Source organism: Thermomyces lanuginosus (genome assembly GCF_041956635.1).
Source record: "Thermomyces lanuginosus strain ATCC 200065 unplaced genomic scaffold VTN49scaffold_24, whole genome shotgun sequence".
In the NCBI taxonomy this organism is placed as follows: Eukaryota; Fungi; Ascomycota; class Eurotiomycetes; order Eurotiales; family Trichocomaceae; genus Thermomyces; species Thermomyces lanuginosus.
This window is the reverse complement of record NW_027192358.1, coordinates 229,710-249,808: the sequence shown is the minus strand read 5'-3', so window position 1 is coordinate 249,808 and position 20,099 is coordinate 229,710. Positions and strand designations below refer to the sequence as shown.

The 20,099-nt window shown below is 52.8% G+C and overlaps 11 protein-coding genes and 1 non-coding gene across 12 annotated transcripts; 2 read left to right on the top strand and 10 right to left on the bottom strand.

Annotated features, from left to right (window-relative positions):
* Positions 1-283: 283 nt before the first annotated feature.
* On the bottom strand, positions 284-874 carry VTN49DRAFT_2015 (uncharacterized protein; the record flags this gene model as incomplete). The annotated part of the gene is made up of 2 exons (XM_069409694.1): positions 284-464; positions 528-874. The coding sequence occupies 2 exons, from the start codon at positions 872-874 to the stop codon at positions 284-286; spliced, it is 528 nt and encodes a 175-aa protein (XP_069269772.1).
* Positions 875-1,765: 891 nt separating this feature from the next.
* On the bottom strand, positions 1,766-2,372 carry VTN49DRAFT_2014 (uncharacterized protein; the record flags this gene model as incomplete). The annotated part of the gene is made up of 3 exons (XM_069409693.1): positions 1,766-1,832; positions 1,891-2,223; positions 2,272-2,372. The coding sequence occupies 3 exons, from the start codon at positions 2,370-2,372 to the stop codon at positions 1,766-1,768; spliced, it is 501 nt and encodes a 166-aa protein (XP_069269771.1).
* An 855-nt stretch (positions 2,373-3,227) lies between these two features.
* VTN49DRAFT_2013 (uncharacterized protein) lies at positions 3,228-3,824 on the bottom strand (the record flags this gene model as incomplete). Its single annotated transcript, XM_069409692.1, has 1 exon — positions 3,228-3,824. The coding sequence occupies one exon, from the start codon at positions 3,822-3,824 to the stop codon at positions 3,228-3,230; it is 597 nt and encodes a 198-aa protein (XP_069269770.1).
* A 1,215-nt stretch (positions 3,825-5,039) lies between these two features.
* On the bottom strand, positions 5,040-5,933 carry VTN49DRAFT_2012 (40S ribosomal protein eS19; the record flags this gene model as incomplete). Its single annotated transcript, XM_069409691.1, has 4 exons — positions 5,040-5,325; positions 5,382-5,442; positions 5,506-5,569; positions 5,904-5,933. 4 exons carry the CDS (start codon positions 5,931-5,933, stop codon positions 5,040-5,042), a joined length of 441 nt encoding a protein of 146 aa, XP_069269769.1.
* Positions 5,934-6,453: 520 nt separating this feature from the next.
* Positions 6,454-8,402, bottom strand: VTN49DRAFT_2011 (uncharacterized protein; the record flags this gene model as incomplete). Its single annotated transcript, XM_069409690.1, has 2 exons — positions 6,454-8,252; positions 8,306-8,402. 2 exons carry the CDS (start codon positions 8,400-8,402, stop codon positions 6,454-6,456), a joined length of 1,896 nt encoding a protein of 631 aa, XP_069269768.1.
* A 1,308-nt stretch (positions 8,403-9,710) lies between these two features.
* VTN49DRAFT_2010 (uncharacterized protein) lies at positions 9,711-11,605 on the bottom strand (the record flags this gene model as incomplete). Its single annotated transcript, XM_069409689.1, has 3 exons — positions 9,711-11,164; positions 11,216-11,429; positions 11,477-11,605. 3 exons carry the CDS (start codon positions 11,603-11,605, stop codon positions 9,711-9,713), a joined length of 1,797 nt encoding a protein of 598 aa, XP_069269767.1.
* A 417-nt stretch (positions 11,606-12,022) lies between these two features.
* Positions 12,023-12,681, bottom strand: VTN49DRAFT_2009 (uncharacterized protein; the record flags this gene model as incomplete). The annotated part of the gene is made up of 2 exons (XM_069409687.1): positions 12,023-12,531; positions 12,618-12,681. 2 exons carry the CDS (start codon positions 12,679-12,681, stop codon positions 12,023-12,025), a joined length of 573 nt encoding a protein of 190 aa, XP_069269766.1.
* A 271-nt stretch (positions 12,682-12,952) lies between these two features.
* Positions 12,953-14,505, bottom strand: VTN49DRAFT_2008 (uncharacterized protein; the record flags this gene model as incomplete). Its single annotated transcript, XM_069409686.1, has 3 exons — positions 12,953-13,819; positions 13,873-14,136; positions 14,191-14,505. The coding sequence occupies 3 exons, from the start codon at positions 14,503-14,505 to the stop codon at positions 12,953-12,955; spliced, it is 1,446 nt and encodes a 481-aa protein (XP_069269765.1).
* Positions 14,506-14,810: 305 nt separating this feature from the next.
* VTN49DRAFT_2007 (uncharacterized protein) lies at positions 14,811-15,130 on the top strand (the record flags this gene model as incomplete). The annotated part of the gene is made up of 2 exons (XM_069409685.1): positions 14,811-14,857; positions 14,926-15,130. The coding sequence occupies 2 exons, from the start codon at positions 14,811-14,813 to the stop codon at positions 15,128-15,130; spliced, it is 252 nt and encodes an 83-aa protein (XP_069269764.1).
* Positions 15,131-15,609: 479 nt separating this feature from the next.
* Positions 15,610-18,156, bottom strand: VTN49DRAFT_2006 (uncharacterized protein; the record flags this gene model as incomplete). Its single annotated transcript, XM_069409684.1, has 4 exons — positions 15,610-16,218; positions 16,274-16,599; positions 16,656-16,764; positions 16,819-18,156. 4 exons carry the CDS (start codon positions 18,154-18,156, stop codon positions 15,610-15,612), a joined length of 2,382 nt encoding a protein of 793 aa, XP_069269763.1.
* A 1,498-nt stretch (positions 18,157-19,654) lies between these two features.
* VTN49DRAFT_t31 lies at positions 19,655-19,726 on the bottom strand. The gene has a single exon. It is a non-coding gene; the product is annotated as a tRNA-Trp (tRNA).
* Positions 19,727-19,818: 92 nt separating this feature from the next.
* VTN49DRAFT_2005 (uncharacterized protein) lies at positions 19,819-20,085 on the top strand (the record flags this gene model as incomplete). Its single annotated transcript, XM_069409683.1, has 1 exon — positions 19,819-20,085. The coding sequence occupies one exon, from the start codon at positions 19,819-19,821 to the stop codon at positions 20,083-20,085; it is 267 nt and encodes an 88-aa protein (XP_069269762.1).
* Between the last annotated feature and the right edge of the window lie 14 nt (positions 20,086-20,099).

Here is a 20,099-nt window from a genome sequence, read left to right as displayed (position 1 = left end):
GGTGTAAGATCCGTAGCCTACTTTGAGCAAAAGCTCGACCGTCTTTCAGTCTTACCGTTTTTTGACGTTCGAGAACGTGCCGGGCATGTGGGAGATAGCCAATCCAGACGTCTTCGTTGTCATGCAGAGGAAGTGGAAACACCTCTTCCGCGCGTTGTATCACTTTGGCTGCCCAGTTTTCAAGCTCCCCTTGCTTGTCCAGCCAGTTTAACACTGCCAATTTTTTCAATCGGTGAACATCATACATGTTCGTCTCCCCTCGTTCATTAATGAAAGCGCATGCCTATAGGGTCCCGATGGCATTCCCTGCCTCCAGTGTCGAAGCATCTCGAAGGAGAGAACGTGGAATAGCTTTCTCGCTCAGGAAACAAATGAATTTTAGGTAATCAGCAGCCATTGGATCACAGTCCGCAACCTGGCGAAATGAAATGAGCCATGTGGTAGCGATCGGATTCTGTGCCTCTCTATAACGTTGTCAGTCTTCAAGGTCCTTGCTCAGCAACTCGACCATGTTTCTGTCACTTTGCCGGCAATACTCGAGATACTCCGTCGTAGAGATTTGTTTCTTAGCCATGTAGGCCGAAGCTTGCCTAATGGCAAGTGACAGGTAGTCCGGAACATCGAGAAGCTCTGCTGTATCCTCCCGGTTGTTCATCTGATCTTTCGTTAGATGCGTCTCCAAAAATCCAAAACCCTCATCTTCGCTCATACCCTCGACCGCGAAAATATTAGGGGCTGGGACATCGAGATGTACCATAAGCTCGCGGTTCCGTGAGGTGAAGAGCAGAGAGCCCTGCCGGCTAAACGGGAGATGGCTCGCGAGATTGCTGGTGCCGTCGAAAAAATCTGAACTGTCGGCATTGTCAACGATCATGAGCCAGCTGCCTGCATTTCACGGCCCAGAGCTCTCTTTACAAGATCCACCACGTCCTCAGAGTCATCATTGATCCCATCAATATTCAGTAACTGGCCGGCGTTTCTGAAGCTGACAATATCTATTGCTGGAACCCAGAATATGGCGCAGTCGGGATACTTGTCGCGGATTCGATAGGCAATCTCAAGTGCAATTTGCGTCTTCCCAACGCCCCCCAAGCCTACAATGGCAGTTCTTTGGCAATCGCCCGTTTCCACGCTTGGAGGAATGATTGAAAGAAGTTAGCTGAAAGAAGTTAGCCCATAATCGATTCTCGACCGACGAACCTTTGTTCCTTCCAAAAGGCATTGCGAAGTGAACACTGTCTGTAGCTATTCTGTGTCCATGTCCACCAGTGAAAGCGTTTCCGGAAAGCCCGTCAACATATTCCCTGATAGCTCTCCTATTCTTGATCAGATAGTTTCAAGTGTGTGCCGAGATAGTGCTGGCCTCTTTCCAGTCCGAAATTGTTATGTCTTTCAAACCTCGATCGACATTGAACCGGAAGTAGCATTCATTGAAAAAGTATTCAGATCGGAATTCCAACATGCGGGCTACGTTTTGGGAGGATGTGGCCATATTCCTTAACGCTCTGATAACTGATGCTGGGGAGTCATCGATAGTGGTAACGTCTCCAAGGCCCGTGCCAATACTCAGGATATACATCTGATCGCGCTCTGGAAACTGCTTTCGGGCCTCCTGAATTCGGACTTCACAGGGGTTGTTGTACCAAAAAGCAGCATCGATAAACTCGATGTGATCTCAGCCGAGTCTTATCGACTTGGAAAATCCAACTGCCGCTGTTGTTGCTCGTGCAACTTCCCAAATGGTGCACGACTCGAGGGAAGCCGATTAATCGTATGTTTTGAAAAGAGTGCGGGCCGCGCCGACGTTGTCCTTTGCGATTGCTAAAACAACACTGTGATCAGTAAGTTTAGCATTCGTAGCTTTTTAACTACAAAAATGTAGTTACGTACGCCTTCGTGCATGTTCTGTCCTGAAAAGGCATGCCTTCATGGGGACATGTCTCAGCAGTCGACTCGCCCTGGTCCCGGCGTCTCTTGCATTGTTCTTCCACAAAGAATTCCTTGATTATGACTTCATGGCATTCTCTAGGTCCGTGGCAGAGAACGCCAGAGAGGACGGAAATGGAAGCGTCCGAGGCCAGTCTTGGTGTGAATATGGATGCAATTTTGACTTTGGACTTCAATGTGGATTTCGCCGTGAACGCCTGCCTTGCAAAGTCCCGGTATTCTTTTATACACTCATCTATAGTCATCCGCAATCTTCCGAGCATGATTGCAATGATCCTGCGTGATTCAGTCAGTCAACGTGATGCAACTGTCATGTAGACAGACCACCGTCCTAACCCTCCGGTGCTTGTGCCCCCAATCAAATCAAATTGATCACAGGGTCGGGGGACATCGGTAAGACCTTGCTTATCACGAATCTTCTCCATGATATGTTCTAGAATGAGGAGACTGGAGAGGCCCCAGATTCCACCACCATCTCGGATAGGGTCAGCAAGCGAAACGAGTCGAGGGCTTGAACACTGGACCAAGAGAGAGGATCTTCAGCGGCTCTTGTGATGAAGCCATCACGTAGCCCTTGGATCGGCTCTAGTATCTCTGGTAAAACTACAGCGAATCGTTATGAAAGGATGCGCAGCTAATATCGATCATTGACATACCCTGCTCCTCTCGACTTTGCCCTTCCAAGCCAAGAACCTCTAAGAGACAAAGCCTTTCCTCATTGTCACTGATGAGCTGCACTGCGTGCCGCGTGGTGCCTCACGGCCACGTCATGCCACCGCTCTGGAAGTGACAAAAACTTGACAGGTACCATCAGCGAGAAGAGTAGAAGCGCGACCTGGGATCGACGAGCACATGCGATACACCCTAAAGCAAGGTAGGCGCAAGCGCACTAGCTGCCATGAATTAAGAAGGCCTGGATCGCAACGTACGTAGTACTTCGTAGATTCATTGGGTTCTTCAGGCAGGGGCCGCTAAGTTGTGGACATTATCACCGGTGCTTGTGAAGACAGTACTTAAGAGGTAGTCTCAGAGAAACACGTGGTGTGCTCTTCGCGGATAAGGCAACAATGCATGGAAGGAATTGTGCTCGGTCATAGAGGTAGGCGATGCTGCAATCATTATTCAAGAATTGATTGGCATTCAGCTCACTTTTGAGAACATAGACATCGAAACCATGTGGACGTTTGATGGATTCACCACATGAGAGCATGTGACAAGGAGACACCCATCGTGACAAAACAGGACCAGCAATAGAGATGCAACGAGGAGAAAGCATGTCATCACACATCATCATTGAAAAGCTCCTTCAATTCGCTCACACCGATATCGTACTCCTCCAAGTCATAATCGTCAAGATACATGCCGCTGCCGCCGGAAGAGACTCCTTTCCGTTTCACTATCTCCTCACAGGGCGACGAGGAACGAGCCAAGAATCTGGCGTCCCAAAAAGAAACGTCAGATGAAGGAGTAACAGAAGCAACCCTGGCAGGATCTGGCGTGGAGTTGGCGCTGAGGACGGCCGGAGGATCGCGGCCCGTCTCAGCATGATGGATGGCGTTCTGCAGTTGATGGCCGTGCGTCGGATTCACAGCGGAAGCGGTGGCATTGTGCTCGCCGGTCGAAAAAATAGCTGTTTTGGTATTATCCAGAGCAACGCACGAAGATGTGTTGGCCGGAGGTCTGTTCTCTTTGTCTGCCTCGGGGTCATTGGAGAGATCAACTGGGTTGGAGATCTGCAGCTCGGTCTCTGGGCCTTGCTCGTTGTCGTCATTCTTGTCCTCGTAGATTTGGAATGGCGGTGGGGAGCGCGCACGTCCGCTGCGGCTGCCAGAGAGGTCCTCCATGGGCAGGAACAGAGGGCACAAATCAGCCTCCATTTCCGTTATGTCTTCTGGTGTGATGGACAGTTTGAAATGCACAGAATGAATGAGACGATTGAGGACAGAAGAGACCAGAAGCTCCCTTCTAATCTGCTGGCTCACTTCAGACGCCGGTTGTAACTAGGGTGTGAGACGGGAGAGTGTAAAAATCTAAAACCTGGAACAGGTGTTTGGTCTCGCTTTAAGAGCTTCCCCGTTCACATGACGCCCAACAGTCTCTTTCACAGCTGCATATTCTGCGTTAGCCTGTTTGTGTGGGATGATACGCATCGTGCGTCCTGAGGCAGAAGCCCATGCCGCATTCCCACCAGCCGCGGGTTCACGCCGCATGGCTTTTTCTCTAGAGAAACCCATAAAGCGCAGTTTCATCCCTTAGACTCAAGGGGCAGCAGCTGAACCACTGAAATCTAGAGCGCATTTGGATCCGGCAAAGCCAACTCTCGCCATCGTTCTTCTCCTGGGCTCTTTCTCCAGTCATTCCTTCTGACCCTAATCCGTTTCTGTCTCCCTTTCAGCTCCCTCTCTTGATACCCGGTAACAACATTGATGTCCATGGCAATGCTATTCAGCCGATGTAGAGGCGTACACCAGATCATTAGATGGCCATGTGCAAATGGCAGAAACAATGTGCATGCAGGAACAGCGTCAGACGGAACCGACAGCATGGTTCTGGGTCTATGGCTTGCCGGATATTCTGTGTTGGGAAGGCGGTGAGCGTCAAAGCCAACTACTTCACATGCGCACGGAATAGCTCGCTAGGTGGATGAGGCATGGTACTGATGTTAGTATTCAGGACAATATGCTTGTCCGTACGCCTGGAATTGTTGAAGAGGATCGCGTGGTAGTATCTGAATATCACGCGGAGCAACTTGTCACATTGCACAGTCGTAGCTACTATCTCCCCGAGCCTGCCAGTTCTACTAGAGATACTAGGCTAACGGCTGAAGACGAGGTCAATGCATGAACCGGTATCTTATAGCTTACGGTGACACTCATAACCATCGAGACATCGTAATAATATAGTCGCCCCTTCTATGGACTGCAGCATCGCAAAACAAAGATAGGAACTCAGCGCCTAAACCCTCACGGAGATCAGATACAGAGGAATTGACAGATCATGACCGTTTCGTTCTTTTTGTCTCATTTCATTCAACCCTGGAAGAGACACAGAAGAAATAAATAAGGGAGAAACACATGGCCGATTTTATTTATTTACTCCTCCTCCTCTTCCTCAACGGTGGTCTTGGCAATCCGGTCCAAATCACGCTGGCCGCTTTGCGTGATGCGCCGGCCGCCCTTCTCCTCATCGATCTCGACAACCCCAATCTTCTCCAGAGCCTGCAGGATCTTGCGGTCAACGTTGCCCGAGGCATCGACGTGGTGCGAGGGGCGCGAGCCACGGTTCTTGGGCGAGCCGTGCACCTTGCGGAGACGGCCGACGCCGACGGTCTTGCGCAGGTAGATGTGCCGGGCGACAGCGGCGGCGCGGACGTAGAACCTATTCACTGTCAGATATATTCTGGCTTTTCGTTTGCTCGGACTCTTGGTTCATACCAGTCAGCGTCCTGAGGAGGAAGCTCGTTGGAGTGCGAGGTCTTGACAGTGTCGACCCATCCTAGTAGCCAGGTCAGAACCATTCGTCAAGTATATAGTTCGCTTCGCATTGATGTCGACGTACCTGGAATCGGCAGCTTGCCCTGACGCTTCAGGAAGGCCGCGTAGGCCGCAATGAACTTTTGAGCCTATAGAGCAAATCCCGATCAGCATCTGCCGCAACAATCCAACGGAGTGCATGTGCATGATTCCCCAGGCAACGCAATCCTCCATGCTGTTCCCTGCTCAATCCAACCCGCCATTTCCCTCTTCATATCCAATGCCGGCATAATCCCCATCGCAAAACCCACAAACCCAGTCGATATCCGACACCATCATAATTGAAGCCAATGCCGACAAATTGGACACAAATTCCGCTGAAATATTCCCGCGCGTCCGTTCCGGCTCTTCTCCTCCAAAAACCAACCCAACGCGCCTGGGAAAGAATCAAGGAAAGGAATCCGAAGGATCGATAAAACTTACGTCCACGTCACGAACGGTCACACCACCCATGGTTGCGACTCCTCTATTTTCCTGCTCGGAACCTCGACGAAGAAAAAATGCGGTAGAGGAGGGGTATCAAAGAACGTCGGGCAGCCGGTCGTCGACTTTGTCGTTCGCGGTCGTCGAGAACAGGAAAAAATGGCCCTTGTAGCTTTCGGCTCTCAGAGTGGATTCTCTGTGCGGGCGGGAAGGGCTTCGCTTAGCCTTTCGCGGTTTAGCCTTACCCTAACCGGAAAGTCACGTGATTTACGTCTTCGCCTCGAAAATTGCCCATTATGGAAATCACAGCAGATCGATAACGAGAACGCGGCTCTTGAGGTTGTATGAAATTTCAAATCGATTTTCATGGAGTATCATAAATTAATACGTGGGAACTTGAAAACGCGAGTCCAACAAATCAAATACAATACATGGTATCAAACGTGTATCCCAACGCAGCAAAACCAGCAATCCAAAACACCTGTAACCTTTCCGTCTTCATGATCCCAGCCTGGACCTGTATTGTACATGAATTGTGATAGCCAAATCGTTACAAAGTCGGCGTCCGTTTTAGTCCAACGCAGTATCTCACAAACAATGTGTCAATGAAATGATCATGCCGGATGCCCGGCGGTCGGCATCGCTCAAACTCGTCAATGGCCTCCTGGACGCTGAATCCCTTGCGTTCAATGAGGTAGCTGACGATGAGGAAGCCTGTGCGGTTGAACCCGTAGTGGCAGTGCACGCCGATCAGCGGGCGTGTGGGCTTTTCGGACCCTTCTTTCTGCTGTTCATTCGATTCCAACTTTGTCGTGATTTCTTTCTCCAATTGATCAACGAGGCCAATAAACTCCCGCGTCTCGTCCGGTGTGGGTGGCACCTTAGACACTGTCGGGTGCTTGTGGTAGTGGATCCCGCCCTCCTCGAGCTCGCTCGGATTGTACACAGGGCTCTGATGACTGATGTCGATGACGGCGTAGATCTTATCCCGCCAGCGTTGGGAGAAGAGAACCGGGTTGTGCTTCTCATCCACGCCCCGGAGGATCTTCATCGCCACAAATGTGTCCGCAATCGGTTCGGAGATCGGCGCCACTCTCTTCCACTTGGCCAAGTTCTTGACGTCCCATTTTCCGGACGTGTTGAGGTGCTGGAGCTGCCATCCAAGACTAAGGCGCGGGTCAATGTGCTTCTGTACAAAGTCCTGGATCAGACCGGCGACAGTGCGGTACGTCGCTCGATCGTAGAGCAGAGCGTGAGCGGCGGGGGCTGGCAGAATCGTCGTCTTGACAACTCTTGTCTTCGTAGGAGCCTTTGCTGTTTCTCCATCGGCAGGCAAAATCACTTCTTGAGTGCTTGTGTCGAGTCCATAGCCTTCCTCGTGCGCACGAGGGTCATTTGCCGTAACCGGCTGCGTGTCCTGCGGCTGGGTTGCATCAGGTATAGGTATACTCGATGTCTCGGTGTTTGGCGACGGCGGCGCCGTTGAATTGGAAAAGAAGCTGAGCAATTTCTTCAATTCATCGGGTTTTGTCACTGCGTCGGCCTCCCCTGCGATGAGCAGAATAGGCACCTCGATTCCTGTCCACACGTTACGGCCCGGCATTCCGCCAATTGGCTGATCGCCTTGGTATTTAGGGAGTGTCCCCCATGCCATCCTTCTCCACACAGCGCTCCGGCTCTGCGCGTTGAAGACGACTTGCAACCGTCGTGTATCAGGGTCGGCAGCTTTCCCCACGAACCGCACCACGCTATTGCTATTGATCCCACCGCGACGATCCCACATTCTCCAGAGGTTGAAGATTGGTGTTGGAATATGTAGCAATCGGCGAAAAAGCGCCGTTTCGTGCGGCGAGGGCGGTGTTGCCTTTGGGCAGACTGCGGTAAGCCCTAGAATGTGTTCTCGCAATTCCGTTTCAACCGGCGATGTTGTGGATGCCAGCAGAGCAGACAGCGAGCAGCCGAGGCTGTGCGCAATCAGCACTACTCCCTGCCCCGCGGCCTTGTCGCGGTGCTGCTCGATCGCGACCGCTAGTAGTTCCGCCATGGCCTCGATAGAATACGCGTCCCACGAGGTCGGTGCAAACTCGGACAATCCGCATCCGGGCAAGTCAATGCCAAAACACGGCCCGACATTTGTGAGACGGGTCAGTAGGGGATGGAACTGGGCGAGCGACCCGCCCAGACCATGGACAAAGACGAGCAGGGGAATCGGCGACGGCTTGGACGGAAGCTTATCCATGTGCGGATGAGGGTAGTAGAACGTTCTCACAGAGGGGTAGGTCGCGCGAGGGGTCGTGTAAGATTTGTAGGAGGAATGTTTCTTGAGCAATCCCGGATCGACATAGTCATCTTGTCCATGTCAGTAAGAGTCAAGCCCAGTCATCGTGTTCTTAGATGCTCACTAGTCAACGAGAACCGCTTATAGGTCGTCGTCAGCTCTTTGGTGTCAACGCGAGATGCTCTCGAGTCATCCTCTTCCTCGTCTTCCGACGACGTCATTGCTCCCTCTGCTGGCTTGCGAAATGGCCTCCGACGCACCGGTGGAGGGCTTTTTTCAGCTCTACACCGGGACCATAACCCGCAGCCCACCATTGTCGACACAACGGCAGTCCACAACACAATCGCTGGCCAGTTCACTCGCACATTTCCGTCCGCATCGGAGCTCCACAGAACAACTAATCCTCTGTACGAACCGATTTTAAGGCGATCAATGGTCAACGACAAGGGGACGGTAGGGATAATGGAGGACGGCGGAGACAAAAAAGGCTTCTTCAAGGACGACATGACCAGGACTATCTGTTTTCGTCAGGCCGTTTTCCTGCTCAGTTGCCCGCCCACAACCCCGGTCTCAGCCAAAGCCCAGCGCCTCGGGAAGATAAGCAAAGTCCAAATGATGTGGAATGTAACTCGCCAATGGCGGCGGCCGCGCGGTCAACGCTGCATGAGTTGTGCGGAGATTGGGCAGTCGATAAGGTAATAAAGTTGAAGCCAATCGGTCCGCGACGCGACGGACCGTGCCAATGACGCAGACTCGACCTCTCACACTCAATCGAAGGTTTAGTTTTAGCTCAGCTCAGGCTCCGGGCGCAAACAAAAACCGGGGCGCGGAAGCTCGGATTTTGCTCTGAACGGGGCAGGCCGAGAGGACGGACGGCACGATCCGCGGGATCGTCTCATGCAAGGCGCCGGTTATGGCGCACTTGGATTGGAGATTCCAAAATGCAGAAGCTAGGATTGGTTTTGTCGATGAATTTGGTAGTTATTTAAGCCTCGAAAATGCGCAAGGGAGATAGGCTATGGATGAAGCGGAGAACGCGCGATAAGAAAATCTATCGGATTTTTCTGATAAATGACGAAGCTGCCTGAATTCGTCCATTTCAATCTTGGAAATCTGGCATTCAGCTGGAGCTTTTTTCTCCAATGAAATTACGAAAACAGACCATCTTTTTGGCTTTGGATAATTGTAGTAGCACAATGAGGCAGCTGAGGTCCTCCTGCTTTTAAGATGCTGGCCGCTCGGATGCAATCCGCCGCCAACGTGCCTCAATCGGAGCTCCTATTGCTGCGGACGCAAACGTACATTAACCCTGCTCGTGCTTGAGCTACCTCTCGATTTGGTTGCAAAATTCCGATCGAGATGAATCTGACCTGTTCACTACTTGTTGAGCAACTACGGGCTACAAGGAGCATACGTGGGCTCGTATTGATGGTTGACGTCAAATGGTCCAGCTGGCGTCGCCAAGTAATCCATTGCCTGTCTATGGCATTTACGTGGTGATAGATGGGCCTGTATGGCAAGCCCGTGGCTCAAAAGAGATCGGTGACTGCACCGTGCGAAGCATCGCTGACCAGGGCGGCGTATTTGGCTAAGGTGCCGCGGGTGACGTGTGGCTTCGGGGGCTTCCAATGTCGGAGCCGTTCCTGGATTTCCTCGTCAGAGACATCCATGGTGATCTGATTGGTTGCCGCATTGATGGTGATTACGTCGCCGTCCTGCACCACGGCAATGGGACCGCCCACGGCTGCCTCGGGCACGATGTGGCCGACGATGAACCCGTGGCTGGCGCCCGAGTACCGGCCGTCGGTGATTAGGGCGACGTTGGTCAGTTTTGCCCCCATTAGCGCGCCGCTAGCACGCAGCTGCTCGGGCATCCCCGGCCCGCCTTTGGGACCTTCGTAGCGGACTACGAGGACCAGGTTCTCGTCCCGCGGGATCTCACCCCGCGCGACTGCTTGGTCGAGCTCGTGCTCCTTGTTGAACACGCGGGCCTTACCCGTGAAAGAGAGGCCCTCCTTGCCCGTGATCTTGGCTACGGCGCCGCCGGGGGCCAGGTTGCCACGGAGGATCTGGATATGTCCCGTCGGCTTGATCGGGTTGTCCAGGGGACGGATGATGACTTGATCCTGCGGCAGTGACGGGAAGGACTGAACATTCTCGGCGAGCGTCTTGCCGGTGACCGTCGGGATGTCGCCGTCCAGCAGGCCTGCCGCAATCAACAGCTTCTGCACCGACGGGATACCGCCGATCTCATACAAATCGGCCATGTAATACTTGCCGCTCGGTGACAGGTCGGCAATAAAGGGTACCTTGTTGCTAATCCGTTGGAAGTCGTCCAACGTGAGATCGACCTCGGCGGTCTGCGCCATTGCCAGAAAATGCAGCACCGCATTGGTGCTACCGCCAAGGGCCATGGTCATGACGAGCGCATTCTCGAACGACCGCTTGGTGAGCAGCGATCTCGGCGTGATATTCTTCTCGAGGCAGACCTGAATCGCATCCGCGACCTTGACGCACTCACGCATCTTCGCGGGCGATTCCGCCGGAGTTGACGAGGAGCCCGGCAGCGTCAAGCCCATGGACTCAATAGCAGAAGCCATGGTGTTAGCCGTGAACATACCGCCGCATGCACCGGCGCCAGGACAAGCACTCTTCTCAATATCCTCGATGATCTCCTCCTTGGTCTTGCTGGTATCACCGCCGTCATCGGGTTGCCGCAGGGTGTTGTAGGCGTATGCCCCGGCAGCCTCGAAGCAGGTCGAAATGTTGACGCGTTTGCGCAGCAGCTTCGAGTACCCGATGCCAATTGTTCCACCATAAACCATGATGGACGGCCGGTTGTGTCGCGCCATGCCCATGATTACGCCAGGCATATTCTTGTCACAGCCAGGAATGGCGATGCAAGCGTCGTGGTACTGCGCGCAGGTGACGGATTCGATACCATCGGCGATCAGTTCACGGGTTTGGAGGGAGAATCGCATCCCTGGAAAACCTCAGCATCTGTTCATCCTCCCCTGTCGACTAGGATTCCTACCTTCACTGCCCATGGAAATCGCATCCGAGACACCAATGGAATTATACTGCCACGCAAGCCACCCTTTATCGACAATCGCCTTCTTCACCGTCTTGGCTAGGTCGAGTAGATGCATGTTGCAGGGATTGCCCTCCCACCATACCGAGGCAACGCCGATCTGCGGGCCCTTCTTCATCGTCTCCCTGTCCGGCACCCCCGCACCGTAGAGCATTGCCTGGAAATCTCAGAACGGCCCAGCATTTGGATAGGGACAGGACCAACCTGAGCACCCGGAAAGTCATGCCCACGGGTAATGTAGCTCGAATACCGGTTAAGCACCGGCGTACCATCCTCGTGCTTTGAGCCATGAGGGACGGCGGGGAATTGAACGTATCTTGCTTCCTCGGGCATGTTGAACACAATATACAGGAAGTTCTGGACAGGAGAGTGACAATCTAGGTTCTTCAGAGAGGCAGGAATTCTTCCATTGCAAAATAAGAAGAATTGACATCACAAGTAGCCGAAAAATTGCGGACATCATTCCGGGGTGTGTTTTCTTCTTGTGCGAATTAGAGAAGCTCTGGTTGGTTCGATCTCGATCTTCCCCGCTTGATCGGAGTTGATCCGATGCGGGGGATCCCCAGGTCGGATCGAGGAAAATCATGTGAATGACGTCTGTTACACGCAATTCACTATTTAGATCTGATAAAGCAACGTATTCACTGCATTGAACATCCCAGACTACATACAATCTCCCAACTATAGCCACCCAAGTCAGTTTTTTCCTACAAACCATGAACTCAGACTGCCCAAAGCTCGATGTCTTTCTCATAGCAGATTCAACAACATCGCCATCCCCAGCACTGCACCCATCAACGGAAACAAGCCTCTCACAAAGTTCTTCCGCGACCAACTCGCCAGCAACGCCGACAATGCATCCTCATCATCCGGCAACCCCGTCATCTCCCCTTTCTTCCCTTCCACAGCGCGCGGCACACGATACGCATCAAGCTTCCGATTAACCGGCATAATCACCAGGATCGTATACGGCACAATGAATATCGTCAGCAACGCCGCGGCAACGCTCAGGCTCGCAGTCTTGCTTCGTTCCTCCGGCCCCATTCCTTGGGAGTGGTAACATACGCGGGCGGCAGCGAGGTCCAGGATGCTTGCTGTGAGTGCCAGAGCAGGATAGATCATTTTGCCGACATCGTAGACGTTGCGCCATTGGTGTGCAATGTAGGCGGGACTAGGACTGGAACTCGGCCTGTCTTGAGATTTCGGATTGGGGAGGACTAGCGTTGGGATTGTCATGATGGAGATGTTGAGGATGCCGCCTGCGTGAAGGGATTATGAGAAATTGTCCTCTGCTGATTGATATACAGTTTCCGGCTGCTGCTCGGTGGGCAAGAATGGACCATACCGGACGTAAAGGCCGACAAGACAGCGGCGGCTCCCTGTAGGAGCTCAACTGTGATTTCGACCATTCTGATCGATAGTTTGAAGCTGTATGGAAGAGCAGTTGGAAGCTTTGTGCCAGTGTCGGACAATTTTTTTTATATCAAGCCGAAAGCTTTTTCTTTGTTTGCACTCTAAGAACCGGAACGCGGAACGGGACGTTGGAATGTGCTCATGCACCCTGGATCGGCTTTATGACGTAGTGTAACTGTTACATCCAATTATCAGGAACATGAGAAATGATAGCGGTGAAAGAGATCTAGAATGTGCAATCTCTTCGCCAGCAATTATTTTGTTTATTCACGCAAACCCTCCCTCATCAAGGTCGCCCGCCGCGTTAACCTCGGCCCAGGTATTGGAACCCTCCAGTGCCGGTCCGTTGTCGATGCTGCTTATCAAACCGTCAAGGCTAGTGTCTTTGTCCGCGTCAGCGCTGGCGTCCTCCTCCGGCGCCGGCGCATTCTCGTCACCCTCATCGGCGACAACGAAGCCGACACTGCGACCGCTGCCTGGGTTCCGCCGGGTCTGTTCAAGAACGTCACCATTCCATGGTTTGCACTGTCGGACAATTTCACCGCACCGGAGACAGATCCAGCCCTGGCCCTCTTCGGCTTCCAACTTCTCCGTGATACAAACGAAGCAATAAATGCAACCGCATGGTATTGTCTCATAAGGATTCGTGATATCGGTCTGAGCAGACCCAATCACACCACCGGTGGCAGCTGATGCGCTCAGGATGTCAGCTTCTGATGTCGAGGTGGGATTTTGCGCTTGGTAGCATATCGCGCATGTTCTCTCCGGCAGGAAAGCAAATTGTCCTTGCTTCTTCCCCGAGTCATCTTCGTCACCCGACCGCATGGCAATAACTGTTTTCCTCCAGGCCCGCGACAGCCAACGCCGCCATCGGCCAATACCTACGAGCGGCAACAGAAACAACAAAAACTCCGTAAATGCGTGCCAGACCAACTGGCGATTGAGATACTCGAATGAAACCTCGCGGCTGACCTGGCTCGAGGGAGGTGCAAGCCGCATCCGAAGAATGCGATCGACCAAAGTTCTATATCGGCCATTGACAAGGAAAACAAGGAAGGATGCAAAAGCGGCGCAAGAGTGAACGGTTGATGCCAAGTTAGTTAACCGCGACAGGAGGCGTACGTTTGGTGATGGCTACCATGGGCATCAGTCGAAAATCCATTGCTTGCTAATAGAGCTAGGCATACCTCTTCGTAACCGTTTTCTCGGTCCATCAACCAGGTTTCCCACTTCTCCCATCCGTATCGGCCAAGCACCGTGAGCAGGCCGTGCAGCGACTTTTGCCATTTTGTGGGCGGGACCGGAATTGGCGACTTGTTCCGATTATCGACATACTGTAGCCCTTGCAATGACGCACCATATGTAGTATTATGATCCCAGAGCGCTAGCTTAAAGAGTATCGCTCGCAGCACGAGCTGGATCTCACTCGACCAGTCGTCACGGATATGGGTCTGAACAGACAATCATTAGCACCTCCAATATAAAATAACAGTGACAGCACTCACCCCAAAATACTTGAGAGCCTCTCCAACCTGTCCCTGTAGCAAGCCGAGCAGCTCCTCGTCCAACAACTCCGAGTCGACCTGCCCAACCCGATAGCTCGGCCTGGTGCCTTCCCGACCCTTGATCCTATCCCACACCTGCAGACCCGAGCGCGACACCCGGTTCAACGGGTACGGGAGTTTATTGAGTGGAACAGGGCCCGCTGTCGCCCGCTGCTGCTGTTGTTCCTCAGCGCGTCGAATCCGTGTGTTCTCCTCCAGCTGTCGGCGACGTTCCAACACCCGCTGCTGAGCAGCGGCAAAATTGGAGGGACTCATGATTGCGCATTCATGGCTGGCCTAAAGCACATGGCAGAAACATCGATTCCACGCACCGGTCGACGTTGCGCGTGCATGGTTTTCTCCACGAGATGACCTCGGGTTCACCCATCGGGTCAATGCGATATACATTGCACGTGACTGATCAAAGCTTCCGAGGTTTGTCTTATCTCATCACGTGATATACGATAACGATAAGATTTACGACTTTTTGGCTCCCGATCGACTGGATACTGACAATTTCAGCAAAGGACGTACACAATACTCTGGATTATCGGTTCCTTCCAACAACGAGGACAGCAAAAATGGTTCAAGGCGCAGTCAAAAAGCAAAAAGCAAGCGCTTCCAGCAAGTATGGCGGGATCACTTCCCATCAGATCAGTCGACAAAGATTGCCTAACAAATTGAACCTTTTCTTAGACCCACGTCAAAGATCGGCCCCCGATCAATCACTCCGAAAAAGTCCAAGCTCATTAAGAAACATAAGATGAACAAAAAGATCACGGCAGGCTTGATCGCGAAGACGGAAGAACAATTAGCAAAACGGGCGGGGCATTTGGAGTTGTTGGCGAAGGAGAGAAAGGAGAAGATGAAGGAGAAACGGCCGCAGTACAAGAAGAAATGACCTTTCTCTCTCTCCAGGTTGCGTCTTTCAATGGAGGCGAGGAGTTTGGTGAAAATTATCTGGTTGGGATGGTCAAGGTGGCTTCTGAGTTCAATGTGTTTGTTGTATTGAATGATACCCCCATTTGTCTTGGGCCAGAGGATGGCCATAAAATCATGCATGACAATCATGTGCTTCCATCTCAATTATATGCATACCTAGATTCGCTATGTGCCAACTGGTTAATATTTACAAAATAATTCCGAAAAGTCAACAATCTCTGCCCGGAACCAGTTTCGAGCAATACAATGTCGAAGGACGAGCCAAATGCATCAGATATTCAACCCTCATGCCCAAATTCGTACGCCATGTTCCTTGAAACCAACATCCTCGCCACCCTTGGGTATCTCAAACGCCTCTCCCCTGTGCAGATACAACTCCTCCTCGAATATGAACAGAAAGAACAAAGACTAGTTAGATCCGTCATTAACAATGTTTGTTTACGCTCTCTTGATCGTGGTTGAGAGCCGTTTCGGGACTCCTGCTTTCTCGATGAGCTCCTGGCCCTTGTCCAGCCATTGCTGGAATCCCTTCTCGGTCGGGTCAAGAGGGAAATCATCCCACACGGCCTCTTCGGCATCGGCGTACGTGGACCAGACGCCTTTGGGCACGTCGGACATGGACCAGGAAGGCAGTTTTGCCATGACATTAGTGTAGTACACGTAGAGTATCCGGCATAAGAGATGCACACGGTCAACGTAGTGTTGCTTGGAAGGATCGGGCTCGACGCCGCCGTCCCCGAGCCGCTTCCACCAGGATACTCGCCATCGGAGGGTAAGCAGGATGCGCCCGAGCTCGCTCAAGAATCGGGTATGCGCGTCGAGCGAGATGCGTTTCCACTTGATGTTGTAGAAATCGCGCTCCAGTTTCCGGAAGCCCTCAACTTCCAGCATGCGGCAGAAAATGCGCGAGAGTTGCGCAGCCAGCAGGATCTCCTTGCGATCTTCAGGGTTGTTCGTGTCCATGATTCGGTCTTCGCCGTTGCCATCCACGGGCACGAAGCTGTAGGTCGCACGGCTTGGCATGTTGTTCCACTGCGAAAGGAGCGCCTGGTACTCTGTGAGAAAAACTCTCATCAGCGAGCAGTTGTTATGATCTACTTACGTAGACATTGTTCATCGGATCGCAATCCTTCACGCAGCGAAGCCAGTTCTTAGACTTGTCTTTCGACTCGATGATCCGGCGATCAACAAATTCCAAGAAATTGCACTGCGACGCGTCATTGCATTCGCTGAAGCTCTTCAGGAATTTGTAGGCTTCGCCCAAGTCAAGCACGTAAAGCGATCCCCAGGACTGACTTGCACGGATATTGAACTTGCCCCGGCGCGATTCCAACAGTGTCACCAAGTCCTTCACATCGAACGCGGATGGAATCTCCATGCGGACCCGATTCTTCCCACTGATGGTGATGTGATTGATCGCTCGTTGCGCTATTTGACGCATATCAGTAAGCCGGAACCTTTCAGATGGGTCATGGTCCTCGTACAGATGTAATTGCAAGTTCCAAACTCTACAATATTGCTGAAGCAGGCCCGGGCACAAGGCTGCTCGTGAAGGGTCGGACGGCAGGGATCACATGGCGACTGGCCGTCACACTAACAAGGACTCAGTAAGAAATCAAAAATTGGACGAATGCGTGTCCGACCCACCTTTCTCTTGCTCAAACGACACTGTACACACGTGTCTTTGTTCTTTCGTCTTGCCCCAGCGTTCACCCGGCTTTGGATCGACAATGGCCCCTTGCGCCGAGCACCCCGCGGCGGAGCGACAAAATCCTCCGACGAAATCGATCCTCCCATCCCATCCTCCTGGACAATTTGCAGAGGCTTCGGTTGAGGGGGCTGTTCCACACCCATGATCGAATTTCGTTGTCTTCGCTTGCGCACCGTGGACGCCGGCTGGCACAGCAGGGGAACATGAGTTACTCCGCCATGGCGAGGTGGGTTCCAGGAGCCGGTGGCAGTGGTAGTTGTCAAGTTCATGTCTGATGAATCTTGACTAACCATGAAAGCACTGACTTTGGGAATCACTGGTGACGCATTGGAGGAATTAGACGCCGATGACTGACCCCAGTCGGCTGTCCAAGAGACTTCCTCCTTGGCCTCAGGATCTGCGAGTTCGGTCTTGATGTTACCTGTGTCCGTGGACCATGTCAAGCTGAAGCCTGCAGAACCATTGTTACGGACCGGTGAGTCTTGTGGTGTGTTCTGAGGCTGATTCGTATTTTCCTGATTGTCAGATTTCTCGCTCTGGGAAAAAGAAGTTATGAGACTGGGTGTCATGGGCATTGTCAGCTCCGTGAACCACGGCGAGTTAGCCGTTGCTGTCGTGGTAGGCTCTTCGCTGCCATCATTCTCAGACTTCGGCTCTAGAGGCGGCGAAATCGGGAGCTGCTGCGTAGGGAACAGTGCTGCCTGGGACGTCGCAGTGCCCCAATTGTCGGAACCATACGCAGCCGTGGATTGTTCTAGACGACGGTATGCGGACACAGTATCGGTTTGATAAGCAATGTTTTCTAAGCGAGACTTCCGGTCATCTGCCTCATCTACAATCGCCGCTTCGCTCCCTTTCGCTGTTTCTTTTGCAAGCGACGACCCGAAATACAGGGACTCATGCGGCGTGGCCAGCCCCAGAGGGTTGGGCAACTGGAACTGAGCCCACGAGGCGTCGGGCTGGGATACATCGTCGCCGGAAAAGGGATTCGTTTGGGGACTAAAGGTTCCTCCCACGAAGTTGACTCCTTCGGGGAGATCCGCAGTCATGTTGGCGACTTCATGCAGGGGCACGTCCACACTGTCGCGACTGGGAGGATCGGAGGCGGAGGTCAATTCGGTGCGCTCGGCATCGCCCTCGTTCGAATCCTGACAATTGTCCAGTTCGGGGGGATTTTCGAGGTCGTACGGATTCCAGGACAGGGACGTCAGTTGGTTGGAAGTCTCCCACAGGTCGAAGAACTTGGAATTGGAGTCTGATCCCCCAACATCCATGACCATGGAGTGTTGACGGTAGGGCTTGGGACGAGGGACACGGACAGTCACGGTCCAGAGCGTCGGACTACAGAAATGCCCTCGAAAATGGCGCTTTCTTCCTTGTTTCGCGTTATGATTGAAAGACGGATGGATTGAAACAATGGCGAGATTCGAGGTGCGGAATTCTGCTTTTGAGGGCGGTAGCAGGGCTGAGTTGGCAATTCTACTCGCGCTGGGGGAGGGGAGGGGCCCGTTGAGATCACACACGGTCTTTTTTGGCTAACCTCTATGGAGCAAACCATGAAGCGACCGTCGGGGCTGGTTTTTTCCCCACCAGAAAAAAGCAAAGATTTTCCAGCCAAGATGCGCAAAGGGCCTTGCGCCCCGCTAACATGCACCGGCCAGGGCGGACTCCGCGGAGTACGGAGAGCATACGGAGTTCTGACTGGCCGCGGCCCACCCTGTCGGGGTCCCGAAACCGCTCTGACTTGCAAGCCGAGAACGATCACGGCGATCGCGTCTTCTAGGCTGATGGTCGGTGTTCTTCGCCCCTGAAAAGCTGGGTCAGGGTCTCCCAAGGCTCAGGAACGGGCTGGGAGAGAATGGTGGCAGAGCCAGCATGCTTCCGCAATCCATTTTCGTGTTGAATCATGGCATTCCTGTGCGAAATTTTGGCTCCTCTGGGGCGCCAAGAGACTCCCCTCTGGTGTCAAGTGATCGCTGCGATATCGGCGGGGTCCCTCCCATCTCGATCCATACTCCTCCCAGCCCGTCCAGAACCGCGCCAAACTCGATTACGAGCAAAAAGTGTCGAATCAGAAGTGGTGAGAATAATCGACACGACGCTTCAGCAATCACCCACGTAATTCGATTGCGAGACCATTTTCGGTGACAGGCATCACTGGCCAGTCTCCAGCTTCTCCTCCATACTGAACCCAGGTTACGTCAGCCAAGGGCAGAATCAAGGAGTCGTCAATCTTCCTGAGGAATTGACTACCGCATTGACGAGGCGGCCAATTGAGTGATGAGCACCTTGGAAGGTTGGCAATTGGAAGCAAGAAGCATCCTCGACTGACTCGACAAGATGGAATGACTGCCAAGTATGCCTGTATCGTACCGTATTTGTTTCCTGCATGACAATTTTACGTGTGGCAACACAACCATGCTTCCAACGGGATCGGTCAGAATGTTTGGACTTTTCCCTTCGAAGTTAAATTGTAATTTACATAACAGTTTTTTACAAGTACGGGTTGCAAACTCAAATTTCTTCACGAGAGGCTCTGGGTAGACGTGACGGCCGAGTAGGTAGTTATGTTCATGTTCTGATTCGACACCCCTTCAATCCACCCCTTGTCAAGGAATCTGTAGCGAGAATGATTTGAGCCGCTGGGAATCTGGCAATGGAACGCGAACAGAGCAAACGGTCTGTGCATTTCTCCTCTTCCCGAGTATGCAGCTGGGCAACATGCCTAACGTCTTGGGAGGTGGCAAGTCCAACCGAACCCTGTAAAAAAATTGAGCCCAGCCCGATTTGAACGGACAACCTTGTGATCTGGAGTCACACGCGCTACCGTTGCGCCATAGGCCCATGAGATCCACCAGTCGAGGACAGTTTTCCCTGCCTGAGCATGCAAAAATTATCACGTGGTGATAAGGCTTATCTTGGGCTTATCGCTGTGGATGCCTGATTCAGGCACACAGCGGCATCCGTCGGGTCCATCCTTCACCGGGAGGCGGGGAGGAATGGAGCTATTTCTTGTTCTTGGATGGAATGGCAGCGAGAGGCTCTCACCGGAGAACGGTCATCCGGGAAGCGTCGCCGAGGGCGACCCTCGCTCGGTTCACCGGTCAGGCGCATTCGGCTCCAGCTCCGCGGGTCAGGATATAAACCGGTTAGGGTCGGAGGATCGATTTGGTCTGCGGCTGATCCATGCGTATTGCCCGTAGCTGCGATTGCATCG